The following is a 15,161-nucleotide window of genomic DNA, read 5'->3' as shown; positions in this document are numbered from 1 at the left end:
GATTGTTTACCAACTGTCATGTCTAATCTTGAGGAATAAAATAAAAAAAGCCAATTACTTGAAACACTTAAGAGAAATAATTAAAAAGAACTGTTGAGACATCATGATAGCTGCTATTAGTAAAAGTGAAGGAATATGTGAAACCATTATTTTAAATAACATGCAATAATATTGTCAGTGTGTTACATTATATATGCCAATCAAGCTCTAAATTACACCTAATGGCTATCATTAAACCAAATATTGTTTAAAAAAGGTTCTCTTGAGATTGGGACAATACTTGGAATAAAATGGACTGTTAGAAGCCCATATGTTTTATTCATTCTTTTGACATTTGAGATAATCGTGAACTTTAAGATGGACAATTATACAAACTTAGTCCTATTTTCATGAGGCCTGACACACATATGAAACATTTGCTTCTGCACAGCATAAAGCATCAAAATAGCAGTGTTAAAAGGAGCCAATTTTTTAAACTTATAGGAATATGACATTTTCTACAAATGAAACTGTTTATATATAGTACATTTATTAAATATTCTAAGCTGACAAATGTTACAGAGGCAACAAGGTTATCAAAAGGACTTTAATCAGGCACTTTTTGCTCTGAATTAATTTTTCTGGACAAGCGCAGAGTAATACCTGTGAACATTTGGGGGATTTCTCTTCTGATTCATCTCCAGTAATGATAAACATGACATGTAAGCAGCAAGTTACATCTCAACAGTTGTTGAATACAAAACAATACAAACATTGGTGCTTTTCATGTTTATTCTTCCAGTCCCTATAAATAATCTTCCAAGTGTCTGTCTTAATGGAATTACTGTAAAATGTTGGGTAATGTTAAAGAGTCTAAAACTGCAGTGAGCAAGAATACTAGGTGGTTATTGTTGAAAACTGACACATTACTTTATTCTATAAAGACAACCAAAAACATATTTATGATTATGAACATCTTATGATGGAGGCATCGGGGTGAAAGCAGTATAACGCGAAACATTCTCTGGTGTTTAACATTCACTTTTTTTTATAACAAATATAACATTTGTTAAACCATCCATATAGTGAATGGAGAAATGTGGTCTAAAACTTCTTTAAATTTGGTCAGTAAATGTATGTGTGATAATTTAGCTTGACAGAAATGAGCTGAGCCTGCTGTACATTTCAGTATTGCAATAACACTAATCTATGACTTATGTTGTTATTGTCTTTTTATGTCACTGCACAACATTGAACAACAGTATATTTGCCACATAGCTGCTTTTTTCACAATGCAACATGAAAAACAGTAAGGCTTGTTGTGAGAAATTACAGCAAATGTGTGTGACAGACAGATCAGAGGATAACAAGGTCCATTTTTCTTCTGCACAGTTTGAAGAAATGCATGTTAAGGACTTAGACAACTTTTCAGCATTTCACATTCATTACTACCTAATGATGATAGATCAAACACTGGATTCTATTCTCTATTCTGACTGATGTTTCATTGTTAAAGATGTCTCTTCTTCTATTAATATTTACATTTTTTATACAAAATTCCCAGTTCATAAAATCTTGATGAGGAGCTTCATTTAAAACTACAAGGCTGTGAATGACCATAAAAACCACAAACATACAGTACATACAAGTATACAGTACAAGCTACAAATATAGAAATATATTGAGGTTTTTACAAACCTTTGACACTTAAATGTATTGTTTCTGTCAGAAACCACATTGAAGTATAAAAATATAGACAATGATTTTGTACGAAATATTGACATCATGTATTAATTTCCATTTCAATGTGCAAATTAACAATATAAAAAATGTTTTTGTCACACATACACAAATACACAGAGAGGCACAGTCTTTTTTGGCCTGTGAATGATGCAGTTTCTATTCAGAAAGCACCACAGCTTCAGCTGTTTAGACTTTTTAGAGTAACACTGTGTGCTTGTTCTCTTGAAAACAGAGCAGAGATTAGCACTCATTTCAAGTTGCAACCTGTGACCATACAGTAGAAAAAGTTTGGGACAGCAGTTATTCAGTTTTTATTCCACCCCATTAAGAGTTTAAATTCTTAGTTCTGCCTCCTCACTGTGCTCCAAATTGTGTTCAGTTGTGCTAATCATGGAGGCAGAGGGGCCCTGTGAGACACTGAAGGGTGTAATTGCAGGAGAACGTGCTGCCAGTGGTGAGAGAGAGGGGGAGAAACTCGGAGACATTGCGACTGAGGAGATAGACCCCTCAGCACTGATGGGAGATCTTCGTAAAGAGGCCAACTGAGGGAATGTTCTTGATACGGCAGGCTTTGGAGGTACAGTTTTGGCCCCTGGGTGAGCCACAGAGGTAATGAGTGGTGGTGGGTCAATTCTTGACTCTCCTTTTGCTTTGTGATGAAATGATCTGCGAGGATGAGAAGGTGCAGATTCATCTTTTAAACGTGCTATTTCAGTAAAAACATTAGCTAACGGTTGGAATTGGGGGCACCAGTTCAGGAGGTAGTCCCAGTTATAGCTGCCCCTCAGCTCTTCATCACTTGCCACAATAGCTGTAAGAGAGCCATCTACAGGGGGCTTTCCATCTTCAGGAAAGGTATAGTCTTTAGGATGGGAGATGCTGAGTCCCCGTCCCACACCAACATACCCACCTCCTTCATCCCTGTAGATTGGCACCTGGCCAGCTAATAAAGTACCATTCAGACTGCCCATTTTCTTCCCTTTGAACCAGTCTAAGGAGGGCTCGCAGGACACATCTGATAACTGATCAGCATCCTGCTGGATTCCAGAGTCTGGACCTCTGGCAGAGATTCGTTCCTGCATGGAGGAGGAGATACTTGACACGCGAGGATATTCATTAATCATTCTGATCTCATCATCCTCTGCTGCCTCTGCTGAGCCACGGCCACTGGAGTGGGAGGGATCCAAGGATCCTCCACGAGTGAATGGACCCCCACCGCTCCCACTCTGATCAGCTGCATATCCAGGAAGTGCCTGGTGGTAAATCATTTCATTGGCTGTTAGTTTTGTTTCATCTAGATTGTGCAGCAGGGTGCCTGACATTGGTGTGCGTTTATGTGCTTTTTGCTCCCTTTTGTGACGTCTTAACTTGACAAAAAATAGAGCCACAGCAATTACTATTAGCATGACTATAGTCCCCAGTGAAACTGCAATGACACTGATAAGTAGTGTATTCATATCTGTGGTAAGACCAAAAGATGTGTGGCTCACATCTATGGTAACTTTGGCCACTGCTGTTCGAGAGGTCTCCAGAGGGCTGTGAGCAGTCACATCCAGTGTAACCAGACGCACCTCTCTTTTAGAACGACTCACATGTCTGCTATCACTGTCCATCTTCAAGGTAATGGCTCCAGTTGATTTATTAACCTCAAAATAAGGCGAATGGTCTGATAATAAGTAAAGGACAACACCATCCACTCCTCCATCCTCATCTCTGGCTTGTACCTTGCCGATGATTTGACCTTTCTTTGCTCTCTCAGGCACTTTAAATGAGAATTCTGAGGAGGTGAAAACTGGATCATATTCATCCTCCCCTGTAACATAAACTTGCAATGTTACAGTAGCAGTATAGTTGCCAGCATCCATGGCAACAGCCTCAAAGCGGAAGAAGTTTACTTTCTCAAAGTCAAACGTAGAACGAGTCCGCACTTCACCTGATGTCTGATTGATGAGGAAGCCCTCTCTTCCCTCTTTAGATGTATCTAACATGTAGTACTTCAGCTTTCCAAAAGCCCCCCTGTCGTGGTCGATTGCATGCAGCTTGGTGACTAAGGCATTCTGGGGTTGATTTTCTCTGATGCTTACTGTTACTAGTTTAAGGGGAAAGAAAGGCTTGTTGTTATTGATGTCCTTCACCTCAATGGTGACTGGGGCCAAAGCATAATGTCCTTGACCATCAGTAGCCTGGACCACAATCATATGGAACAACTGTGTCTCGCTGTCTAAAGGTCTCTGCAGCCTCAAAGCTCCAGTCCAACGATCCACCTGAAAGAGGTGTGTCTCATCCCCTGAGCTTATGAAGTACTGCACCTCTCCATTTGGGGCAGAGTCCAAGTCTGTGGCAGATAAATGTAAGATCTCGGTCCCTGCTGCAGTGCCCTCATTCAATAGAACACTGTATTCTGTTCGGCTGAATGCTGGAGCGTTGTCATTTGCATCTGTAACACTGATAAGGAGAGGTACACTGGAGCTACGCTGAGGGATTCCCCGATCTGATACCACAACTGTCAGGTTATAACTTGGTACAGCTTCGAAGTCCAGCTTCTCCACCAGGATCAGGCTGCCAAATGTCTGGAAGCCCTGCCCCTCAATAAAGCGCACGCTGCTCTCAATCTGGAAAGCATTACCAGAGTTACCACTGGCAATTGCAAAATCAAAACCACAGTTGTCCCTAAACAGGTCTTCATCCACAGCTTCTAACGTCAGAACAGTTGATCCAGGAAGCCTGTCTTCAGGCACAGAGGCTCTGTACTCTGACTGGTGGAAGATGGGAGCATTGTCATTGACATCAGATACTTGTAACTGGACAGTGGCAACGGAAGACAAGGATGGACTACCCTGGTCATGTGCCTCAATTACCACCAAAATGGAGGGGTGATCAAAATCAAACTCTATTTTTTGCCTGATGAAGAGAGTGCCTGTGAAGAAATAAAGAACAGGATGACATAAAAACATTATTTCTATAATGAAACCATCAAATAAATTGCTGAGGTCAAATACACAGGGTGGTTAGCTATTAAATAAGCTATCAGAGGGTAAATTTGAGGTGTACTGATTAACTTGAACACACTAGACAGTTTTAGGCAAAAGCAATCTTCTTTTATAGTACATCTAATCTGACAAGCAGTCTCAAGCAAATTATCAGAGGAAAAAAACATAAAATCTAGTTTTTAATTACCCTTAATAAACAACACGTTTAAACATGATTGAATTGCACGTTGCAAATTTGCCCGAAAACCCAAATAAGCATTCAAAAAGAACCTTAAGAGATTACATCTTTTATGAAGTATAAATGTCTATAAACAGCCCACAATATGCAAATTGTAAACTTACCATTGCTTGGGTCAATGTCAAAAAAACCCTTAGATGATGACATTACTTTATAGGTAATCTTTCCATTCTCCCCTGAGTCACGGTCAGTGGCTGTCACAGTGATGACTGCACTGCCTGCTGGGAGTTGCTCTGATACAGTCACCTGATAAGAAACATAATTACATCTTTATAAAATGGAACTACAAATGTGATGACATGCTGGTGTGATAGGAGGCATTCAAAGATTATTGTACCTGATACAAGTCTTGAGAAAATATTGGGGCATTATCATTCACGTCGTCCACCAACACAGTGAGGTTGGCCTCGCTTTGATGTTTAGAGTCAGAAGAACGGACTGTCAGAGTATACCACGTCCTTTCCTCATAGTCTAGTGGGCCCGTCAAGGACACACCTCCTCCATAATGATGAATCCCAAACATGCCTTGGCTGTTAACATCCAGATGTAGTGTGTAGGAGAGTGGTGGCCCTGAGTCCACATCATTTCCTGTTACCTGAGTGATAACTGTGCCAATAAGAGTATCTATGTATGGGTGACAGTAAACAAAAGAGGGCAGAGAAGAAGAGCAGACATTTAAATTGCAGTTGATATGAAGCAGAGTATCTTAGTAATGGAAAAAAAAATCTGCTCTTCATGAAGAAATATCCTGTTCTTGAAAGCCTTGACCTGACAGACAGGAAATGAACAGAGGAACGTTGGCAATAACAAGTTTCATACAAAGGTCAGATTTTTCTCACTGAGCCCTGAGTGAGCTGCCAGGGAGAGTGATGTGAGGTTTTATGATAATATCATTGAATTAACTTCCGCTGTGTAGCTTACCCTCAGGCACCCGGATCTCCCGAGGCAAAGGAATCATGGGGCTGTTGTCATTGAGGTCGGTGATGATCACAGTCAGTGTGGCAGAGCCTGCCAGCCGTGGAGTTCCCCGGTCTGTTGCCGTAACAACAAGCCTGGTGCCACAAAATGAATTTTAGTATCTGAACTTTTTTTGAACCCAGTTGCATGTTTCATATCCACTCTTATGAAGACCAGACTCTTTGCTTCAGAATGAGAACTTGAAGATATTTTTGAGACAATAACAATAAAAGGGAAAAAAAAAACCTCTCTACTTGCCAAAGGATATTTAAAAAACCAATGAAAAAGGGAAACTGATTATAAACACTTTAAATGTAAAAACCTGTTTGACCATTAAATGCAAGGAAATATATTTAAAAGAGGAAATTGACACTATCACAGTAACAACATAAGCATGTGTAAATAACTTGATGCAGGTGATTACAGACTCACTTTGTTTGGGTCCAGATCTCTCTGTCCATTATGGCAGCAGTAGTGATGCTACCAGTCAATGGGTCTATCTTAAACAAACCACTCATGGATGATGACCTGATAGAGTAGGTCACCTGACCATTTTGACCCTGGTCCAGGTCATCTGCAGCAACCTGAAGAAATTACCACCACATTTTGGAAACAAAAACACAGACATATTTACAACAGCTGTTTTAAAGTAATTGAAACTAGTGAGCAATATTGAACTTCATAAAAAGAGTCCATAAAAAAAGTATATGGACCTCACTTTACAGTCCTCATGAATATAAACTGTATTCAAGTGGGGCACTAAGAATACATATAATTGAATAATAATTTTGCTGCGGTACTGAAAAATATCCAGGTTTTTTTTATCTAAGTGTTTTGTTTTATTTCTTACAACCTCACACCTTAAAAAAATATTCATAATAAACATGTGGATGAGAGGCTACTGCACCTGGATAATGGGAAAATCATAGCCTTGTGCTTCCCTAATGTACGCCACATAATTCTGGAGCTGGAAGCGGGGCAAGTTGTCATTTACGTCCTGCAGAATTATGTTGACAGCCATGTAGGAGCTGGAAGATGCTGTCTCAGCTTTTACCACTAGGCGGAGTTTTGGGGTCTCCTCATAGTCAATTCCTTCAGATTTCTGGACCCATATTTCACCTAATTCACAAAAAAACATCAATGAATCACTTTGCAGGATTAGAAAATATTATCTTGCAGTTTGTGCACTTACCAGTAATTGTGTTTATTCCAAAAGACTGCATTCTGTTTCCACTGAAAATGCTGTAGCTAATCCCAGTTTTAGAGCCATCAGGATACTGGGCCTGTGTCTGTGTTACCACTGTGCCTATAAGGCAAAAAATATTCAATTCAATTTATTATTTACATCATACATTCAAAATAATGTAGTGAAAAGAATAGAAAAAAATGTTATGCCAATCAAACCTTTAGAAGCGTTCTCTTGCAGACTCACATCCCTCGCTGTACGTGAGAAGCGAATGCCCCTGTAACTCTGTTCCCTAATATAAATGATAACAACACCTAGTGAAGACTGAGCTGGGTTTCCTTGGTCCATGGCCTGAACTATCAAAGTCCTCTGGCTTTGGGTCAGAGTCTGCAGCTTCTCTGTGGTCTGGATGTCTCCTGTCAGGGAATTAATTGTAAAGCTCTTCACAGGGTTGGCAAAACGGTAAAAAACTGAGCCATTAGCCCCAAAATCCTTGTCTTCTGCCCTCATGGTTGCCAGCACTTGGCGGCTAGACACTCCACTGGCAGAGATGTTTACAATAAGAGGGTCCTGAATGAAGAAGGGTGCATTATCATTCACATCCTGTATGTAGATAGTCACCTGAGCAGTGGAGTTATGTGGGTCTGCAGGGGAGTAGTCAGTGGCACACACCTCAAAGGTGTAAGAGGCTGTTCTCTCTCTGTCTAGGGGGGCTGCTGTGATAATACGGCCTGTGTTCTGGTCTATAATGAACATGCTTTGGGAGCCATGACTCAGAAAGTACATGACCCGGCTGTTGGGTCCATAGTCCAAATCTATGGCTTTCACCTCAAGAACCAGTGAGCCAATGGGAACATCTTCGGAAATGTCTGCAGTATAGCTGCTGCTCTGAAACTGTGGGCTGTGATCATTGATGTCCAGCACTGTCACCTCTACTGTGGCAGTACTGCTGAGGGGAGAGTGGCCATGGTCCTGAGCAATGACTGTTAGAGTATATCCAGCTCTCTTTTCCCGATCCAGAGGCCGTGAGGTATACAGGACACCTGTCTGCCTGTCCAGGTGAAAGTCTCCCAATGGATCTCCAGCTGCCAGGGGAGCAATAGTAAATGGCTGTTTGAGTAAGAATCATCATCACCTCCACACTATAAAAATGTGAAAGCAGCAGTTCTACTTAAGATTTAGAAAAAAATGGCAAATTAAAAGAAATTCACACCTGCAACTCTATAGTTTATCTCCCCATTGTTTCCTGCATCTGGGTCAGTAGCTCTTAGGGTGAAGAGAGGTAATGCCTCCATGTTTTCAGGCACCTCAATGCTGTAATAGACACGTCCAAAGATAGGGGCATTGTCATTAACATCAAGCACCTTGATCCTTACTGTTGCTTTAGCGTAGTGGGGTGGAAGTCCTCCATCTTTTGCATAAACTGTCAAATTACAAAAGAAAAGAGAATTGATATTATTTTGTAATACAGTACTAAAGAATGATGCTTTATCAGTGATGCTGTAAGACAATAAACGGGTAATACCTGTCACAGAATAGTAGTCCTGAGACTCTCTGTCCAATGTCTTGGTTGTTGTAATAATGCCTGTGAATGGGTTGATACTGAAACTTCCTTTTGAGATGCCACCATATGTTACATGTCCGTTGGTTCCTGCAGAGATAGACATAATTTCAGTCAAACAAAAGGTTGATTCCTATAACCTGCAAATCCAAGATAACAGAACTGAATTCTCTTTTTTGTTTGTTTGTTTGTTTAATGTAAAATTTGCTTTCTAAGTATTTGGCAGTGATAGCCCTTTCTCAGGTGTCTGGATTTCCAGATTGCGTGCTAAAAGCAAACAGTTTGGCAACCTCACCTATTTTCTTCATTAATTGCATTTGAGTAGAAAGTTTATTATCCTCCTGTTTTATGTGCTTCTGACTAACTCCAAGGGAATGCATCTTTTCTGTATGTCTATCCCCTCCCTCCTGTGTAGCCTGTGACCCCTCCTGTGTATAATGGCTGTAGGCAACTTGGATTCCTAAAACATAAAATTTCTAACCAAACTTTACTTTATCTAACAACATTTCTCTTGCAAATGACCAAATAATAAATGTTGATTAAATTATAGCCTTGTTTGTTCAAAACCTAGTATGTATTTTAAAAAATAGCAAATCGCATACCTTGGTCCAGATCAGAGGCAGACACTGTCAAAACAGTAGTTCCTGGAGGCTGATTCTCAGAGACTTGGGTTTCATACTGGCTCTCCTCAAACCAGGGCACTTCATCATTGACATCAATCACATGAATACACAGCATTTGGCTGGATGACAGCTGAGGTATTCCATGATCTTCAGCGATTATTGTGAGGTTAAAGATGTCCTGCTCCTCACGATCCAGAGGTTTAAAAATAGACAGAGAGCCTGTAAAGAGATAAATCAAAGTACAAATGCAACAAAAGATCTCTTATGTGTGTGCATGTACTATATTACAGTTCGCTTCATGGAGTCAGCTGCAAACAAAAACTACACCATGTTATCAAAGGCAGTAAAACTGTACATTCCAGGATTGTGTGTCTTCGGCTCATTTAAAAAGTAAGTGTGCAAGGTTGACGTGTGAGGGCCAAATCAAAGCTAATATCCTCCACACATACATCTTTGCCTACCTGAGTGCTACCACCAAAACTGCTGTAAGAGCCCAAATGGTCTGGCCACAGTTTACGAGATTTTCCACTGGAGAATGCCGCAGCCATCAAGAAAGAAGCAGTAAACACACACTCTAGACACGCAACAGCCAGGCTTGCCGTGCTCTGTAGGAATTAGGGGCACCCTAGCCTTTTCATTATCCTGCCCTAAGAGGGTAGAGCTTGCATTGATTCAGTTTCAATTTCATGCTTTAAAATGAGATGCAACTGTTAAAGACAGAGAGGGTCAAGGCTGCTCTGCTTTTAACTTCTTTGTGTATGTTTTTCACTTTGTGTCTTGCAAGGACTGAGATAACTTGCCCCAAAGCTTTAATCTGGTAAAAGTTAAAGGCTGGAATTTTTTCAACTAAATTCGATTCCTCTGCGATCCTTCCATATCCCCAGTCACTGATAACATATGGGTAGAAAGAAAGAACAGACAGTGGAATACTGGGAAAAGTTTTTGTTTTAGATGCTTTCAATTCCAACATCCTAATCCTGTGTAGGGTTTGCGGCGCCAATTCTTTGGACTGCAGCGTTAGGACTGGCAGATATTGTTTAGACAACAATTATTTTTGTCCTAAATTCTGAAGCTATTTATCAGCATTTGATGTGTTAATCCCAAATGCTGTTATCTTTTGCAGCGAAGCTATTCACCTTATCACTTCCCTTGCTCCAAAATTGAAATTAATGATCTCCCTTCTTAAAATGAGTGATGAAAATGACTTTCTCTCTGTGACTTTACAGATTCCTAATGATGACTTGATACTTTACTCTATTATGGATAACAGTTACACCAAAGAAATGAAAACAGTGTGCAGACTTGGTCACAGGTCTCTAGTAACTGACCCCAAAACAGGAGCCAACCAGGTGCTCAGAGGATTAACTCTGTCATTATTCTAACAAATAATCAGTGTGCATGAAAACACTTCAAGATGAATACACACTGGGCTGAGGAAGAAGTGACATGCATGACAGACCCTGAACGTTTCCATCCCTGAGGTGCTCCAGGGGGCATCCTGGTTGGGACTTGAAGGGGAAGGCGGAGCAAATGTTGACACGTGTCTCAAACACAACAACAAAGCCCACAGGACCAAATAGCCCAAAGTCAGCATTGACTAAGTGACAGAATAACGCAAGCACACAAACACATGAGCATGTGCATGCCTACACACACACACACACACACACATACAAACATGCGTAACTGATCCCGTCTCTAATGGTTCCCAGAAGCGCGAGCAGGAGGTTCTTTGGTCTTTCATGGGAATAGATCCACAATAACAGATGATGGGTTGTTGTGTGTGCACGTGTGCTTGCACATTCTCAAATGAGTGTGTTTAATATTTGGCAGGGTGCTCTGTCTGGCTTTCACCCGAGAGGAATAAGTCATGAAAGGTGGAGCAAGAGTGTTTTGTGAGTAGTAGTAAGAAGAATTTAACAGTTTGTGCCTGAAAGTAATGGTTTGGTGAATACAGTTGGCAGGCAGTGGGAGGTAAGCAAGTAATGCAAACTGAAAATGTGATTATCTTAAAATATTTTAACTCAAGTTAAATTCCTGTGAGGCAGCAGTAGTTTTGTAAAAATAATTCCCTATAATATGCTTCAAATTTACTGCACTTATATATTTTGCAGTGCTAAAAATGCAGATATCTTATGTTAATATGAGATTTATTCATTTCAAATGTAATGACTTGTGTCCCATAGGGAAAATCCTACAGACTGTATGCTAGATAGACTGCCGGTGATTAAAACATGGAAAAGTTAAAGGCTTTCCAGGTAGTAAAGTTACTGTATTTAAATTATCATGGTATTCATGTAAATAGTTCCCTCAGACGTGGGACTTAAGCACTGTCCTAAAAGACTGAGCATGAACTGTGCATAACCCCAAATTATATTTAATGATATAATATTTTAAAATGAGTTACATGAGTGAGTAGTTATGGTAAACAAAATATTGTAGTTGTGGTTATACATGCAGTAGAAAACACAAATTGCCAGGAATGATGACTGGTTTACAATAAGTAAGTCATTTATGCAACAAACATCTTTTTCTTGCCTTCCACAGTCTTATTTTGCGCTTATTTTGAAAGGCATGAAGACCAAATTACTTCCTACATTGTGACTGAGCTAGACTCACCTGTATTAGGATTCAGGTTGAATGTCCCCTCAGTGTTGCCTGACTGGATTCTGTAGGTCACTCTCCCATTTTCCCCTTGGTCTGCATCTCTGGCCATGATGAAAAGCATCACAAAGCCCACCGGCTGGTCCTCCATCACACTAACAGCTGTTGGCGATATGAACACTGGAGGATTGTCATTCTCATCGGTTATATACACCCTTGCTGTGACAGAACTCCAGCGCCTCTGACTGGCATCAAGTGCAGAATCTGTTGCCTTTACAACAAGGATCAGAGTGGAAGTGACCTCATGGTCCAGCTCACGGCCCAAAGAAAGAACACCAGTGATGGGGTTAAGGGTTAAAAGGCCAGGAGTGTTTGGCCACTGGTGGAGAATGGAATATGCCAGCTCGCTGTTGGGCCCACTGCCATCTTTATCTGTGGCTTGGAAAGTATAGACTGATGAGCCTGCCTCCATGCTCTCCGAGATGACAATGGTGATGGGGTCCTCAATAAACTCAGGGCTGTGCTCATTGCTGTCCTCTACGTCAATGTCCAAGTGGACAAGGGTGCTACTAGGAGGGACCTGAAAGAAGTCATCCACCTCAATTTTCAGATTGTACCGTGTGTCTCGTTCATAATCAAGAGGACGAGCCAGGTAGACATCACCAGTTAGACGGTCCACAACAAAGGTTCCATCTCGATCTGTGCCCCCCACTATTGTATAGGTCACCTTGCCTTCCTCTAAAGTTCCTCTGTCATGTAGTCGAACTGAGCCAACAATGGAGCCAGGACTGGTCTCTTCCACAGAGTTAAAAGATAGGAAGTGAGAGCTGGTCTTCGTGGTAGGCCGGCTAATGCTGATAACCTACAAAGAAGAAACATGTGTATTTATAAAGAGTAGATGAAAAAAATGTTTCACTTAGATGCCTCATGGTAGCTCAAGTTTACAATTTTCAATGCAAAGTGAAAGAATTTAATGGATTTTAGGCAGAGCGACAACTCTGGGAGTATATGAAACCAGTTATGAGAGGTTTTTATAGACTTAAATAACAGGGTTACTAACATTAATCACACTTAATCTGATACTCATGCTAGTGCCAGCAAAAATAATGGACGACACAAGTAATACAATCGAAAGAAAATGGTAAAATATTCTCTTTAAGCAGTGAGGCATAAATTAGAGCTTTACACTTCTTTTGATAAGCTGTTTAAGCATCTTCAAAGACTAGAACATTGTATGAAAACAGCACATGACACGCTAATTAATAAAACAGCAGCACAGCACTAAACAGGAATGAGCATGTAAGAGTTTGGTGACTATCTGGTAACATAGTAGATTGATGTGAACACTTAGTATGAATTTCTACAACTCCCTCAATTAGTCAGGAAAAAAAAAAGATTCTTGACAAGCTGTAAATTGGTTCCACATTAGATGGAAAAGGAGTTTTCCAAAAATAAATGACATAGTCACATCATATTACAGACAGATTTAAAAATCAGTCTGAAAAGATGATTATAGGAAATTACATAAATACGTTGGTGGACAAGAACAACACAGCACTGTTTAATCCGATTAACTAATAATTATGACTCTTTTTCTGTTACTGGAAAGGAGGAAAAACTGAACTTGTGCTTACTGCTGCTATTTATATGCCATTTCTATTTTCCTGGAACTTACAAATCAGTGTTCCTTCCAGTTTTCTTCCATTGTGTCCACTTCTCTTCTATATTAAATATTAACTTTAATTACCTTCTAGGTTGCGTTTTACATTCAGTAAAAGCAAAGCCCTGCTACTCTTTGTAAAAAGGGCTACTGTATTAAAAAAGTGTTGAAGTCATTGAGTATGACCTTGATCAGAGCAGTCTACAGCTGGCCCTCATCATAAGCCAGCTGGGAGTATTTGATTCAGACCTACTTTTCCATTTCAGATAGAAATTTCCCTTTTGAAAATTCACAGGGGGAAGAAAAGGGAGGGGATGGGAGGGGACCTTGTCAGAAGTGAGGCTGATATGTCGGCAGCTAGTCTGAGGGGCCTAGACACATGGATCCTCTCAGCCCAAAGACTATTCTTTGATATTAAATAGGTGTGTTATGAGGGTGTTTGCGCTGGCTGGAATCCAATGGGAGTCTGACCTGAATGGTGAGGGAGCAGGAGGCACTGCGAGGGGGCAGTCCTCTGTCAGTAGCTGTCACCGTCAGAGAGTACTCGGCTCGTTCTGAGTGGCTAAGAGGGGATGATGAACGCAGCTCACCAGTGATTGCATTCAAAGAGAAACGCTCAGCCCTAGGACCTTTGGGAGACACAAAGTCCAAGCTTTAAGTGGAGATGAAATGTGAAGGAAGGTCATACACGAACCCAAAATCCTATGCACAACACATGTGACAAATCACAACAACCATGCTGTCCTTTGCTGCATTTAAATATATTCTATTATTAGATTAGCTTGCAAATACCATTTATACAAGTCCAAAAAAGTAATGCAAAATATAGAGTAAAGCAGTAAAAGCAATTCAATGTGAAACAACTTTCTTCAGATGTGCTAACATGTACTGCTCCTTTTATTTATTATCAGGACTTTTAACTAAAAAATATAGCTGTGTAAAATTCTGCATACGTACAAAATTCATTAAGCACTACATGAAGCTCACAATAAAGTATTTAAATAGGCAAAGAAAAAACATTATTTGCATCTCTTGTCCATGTAATATTTTAAAAAGTTAATAATCAATAATAAAAGATAATAATTTTGCCCAGTTTACTTTATTTACAACTTGTGTGTAATTGTACCTGACAGAGTGTAGATTATGGTGCCATTCTCCCCTTCATCTGGGTCCTTGGCTTGCAACGTTCCCAGCATGACTCCTGCAGACTGACCCTCTGTCACCTACAGAAAAATACAAACAAAACACACACACAAAAAAAAGATGTCACTAAGGACATGAACATTTTAATTTTCCTCCTATTTGTGGTCTTGTGGTCACCTGTATGATGATGTTTTTGTCTGACTGACTGTGGCTAAAAGTAGGGGCATTGTCATTGTCATCAAGGACAGTAATGAAGACAGTCCCTGTTGCAGTACGAGGAGGTAAACCACCATCTTGTGCCACAACCACCAGCTGGTAACTTGACTGCTGTTCTCTGTCAAGAGTCATCCTTGTACTGATTTCACCTGAGGAGGAAGAGGAATGGATGAGAGGGAGTCTTGCAGAGATACTAGTCCACTGGAATAATGATGAGAGTCTCAGAAGCCAGCAGGCTTTGATCAATGACATAAGTCATAG

The 15,161-nt window shown here is 40.3% G+C and overlaps 1 protein-coding gene across 1 annotated transcript in view; it reads right to left on the bottom strand.

Annotated features, from left to right (window-relative positions):
- Positions 1-574: 574 nt before the first annotated feature.
- The window catches only part of LOC121645406 (protocadherin-16-like), a 75,645-nt gene continuing 61,058 nt past the window's right edge, over positions 575-15,161 (bottom strand). The window contains exons 7-21 of the mRNA XM_041993831.1: positions 14,862-15,049; positions 14,668-14,764; positions 14,013-14,170; positions 11,897-12,743; positions 9,257-9,496; positions 8,619-8,744; positions 8,307-8,516; positions 7,312-8,178; positions 7,100-7,213; positions 6,815-7,026; positions 6,340-6,491; positions 5,872-6,002; positions 5,288-5,574; positions 5,055-5,196; positions 575-4,639 (exon numbers count right to left, since the gene is read on the bottom strand). Coding sequence (XP_041849765.1) covers positions 2,055-4,639; positions 5,055-5,196; positions 5,288-5,574; positions 5,872-6,002; positions 6,340-6,491; positions 6,815-7,026; positions 7,100-7,213; positions 7,312-8,178; positions 8,307-8,516; positions 8,619-8,744; positions 9,257-9,496; positions 11,897-12,743; positions 14,013-14,170; positions 14,668-14,764; positions 14,862-15,049 — 6,356 coding nt within the window. The 3' untranslated portion in view covers positions 575-2,054. The remainder of the gene's footprint in view (positions 4,640-5,054; positions 5,197-5,287; positions 5,575-5,871; positions 6,003-6,339; positions 6,492-6,814; positions 7,027-7,099; positions 7,214-7,311; positions 8,179-8,306; positions 8,517-8,618; positions 8,745-9,256; positions 9,497-11,896; positions 12,744-14,012; positions 14,171-14,667; positions 14,765-14,861; positions 15,050-15,161) is intronic.

The sequence above is a fragment of the Melanotaenia boesemani genome, chromosome 9, assembly GCF_017639745.1.
Source record: "Melanotaenia boesemani isolate fMelBoe1 chromosome 9, fMelBoe1.pri, whole genome shotgun sequence".
NCBI classification, from domain to species: Eukaryota; Metazoa; Chordata; class Actinopteri; order Atheriniformes; family Melanotaeniidae; genus Melanotaenia; species Melanotaenia boesemani.
This window is presented reverse-complemented; position numbering and strand designations above follow the sequence as displayed.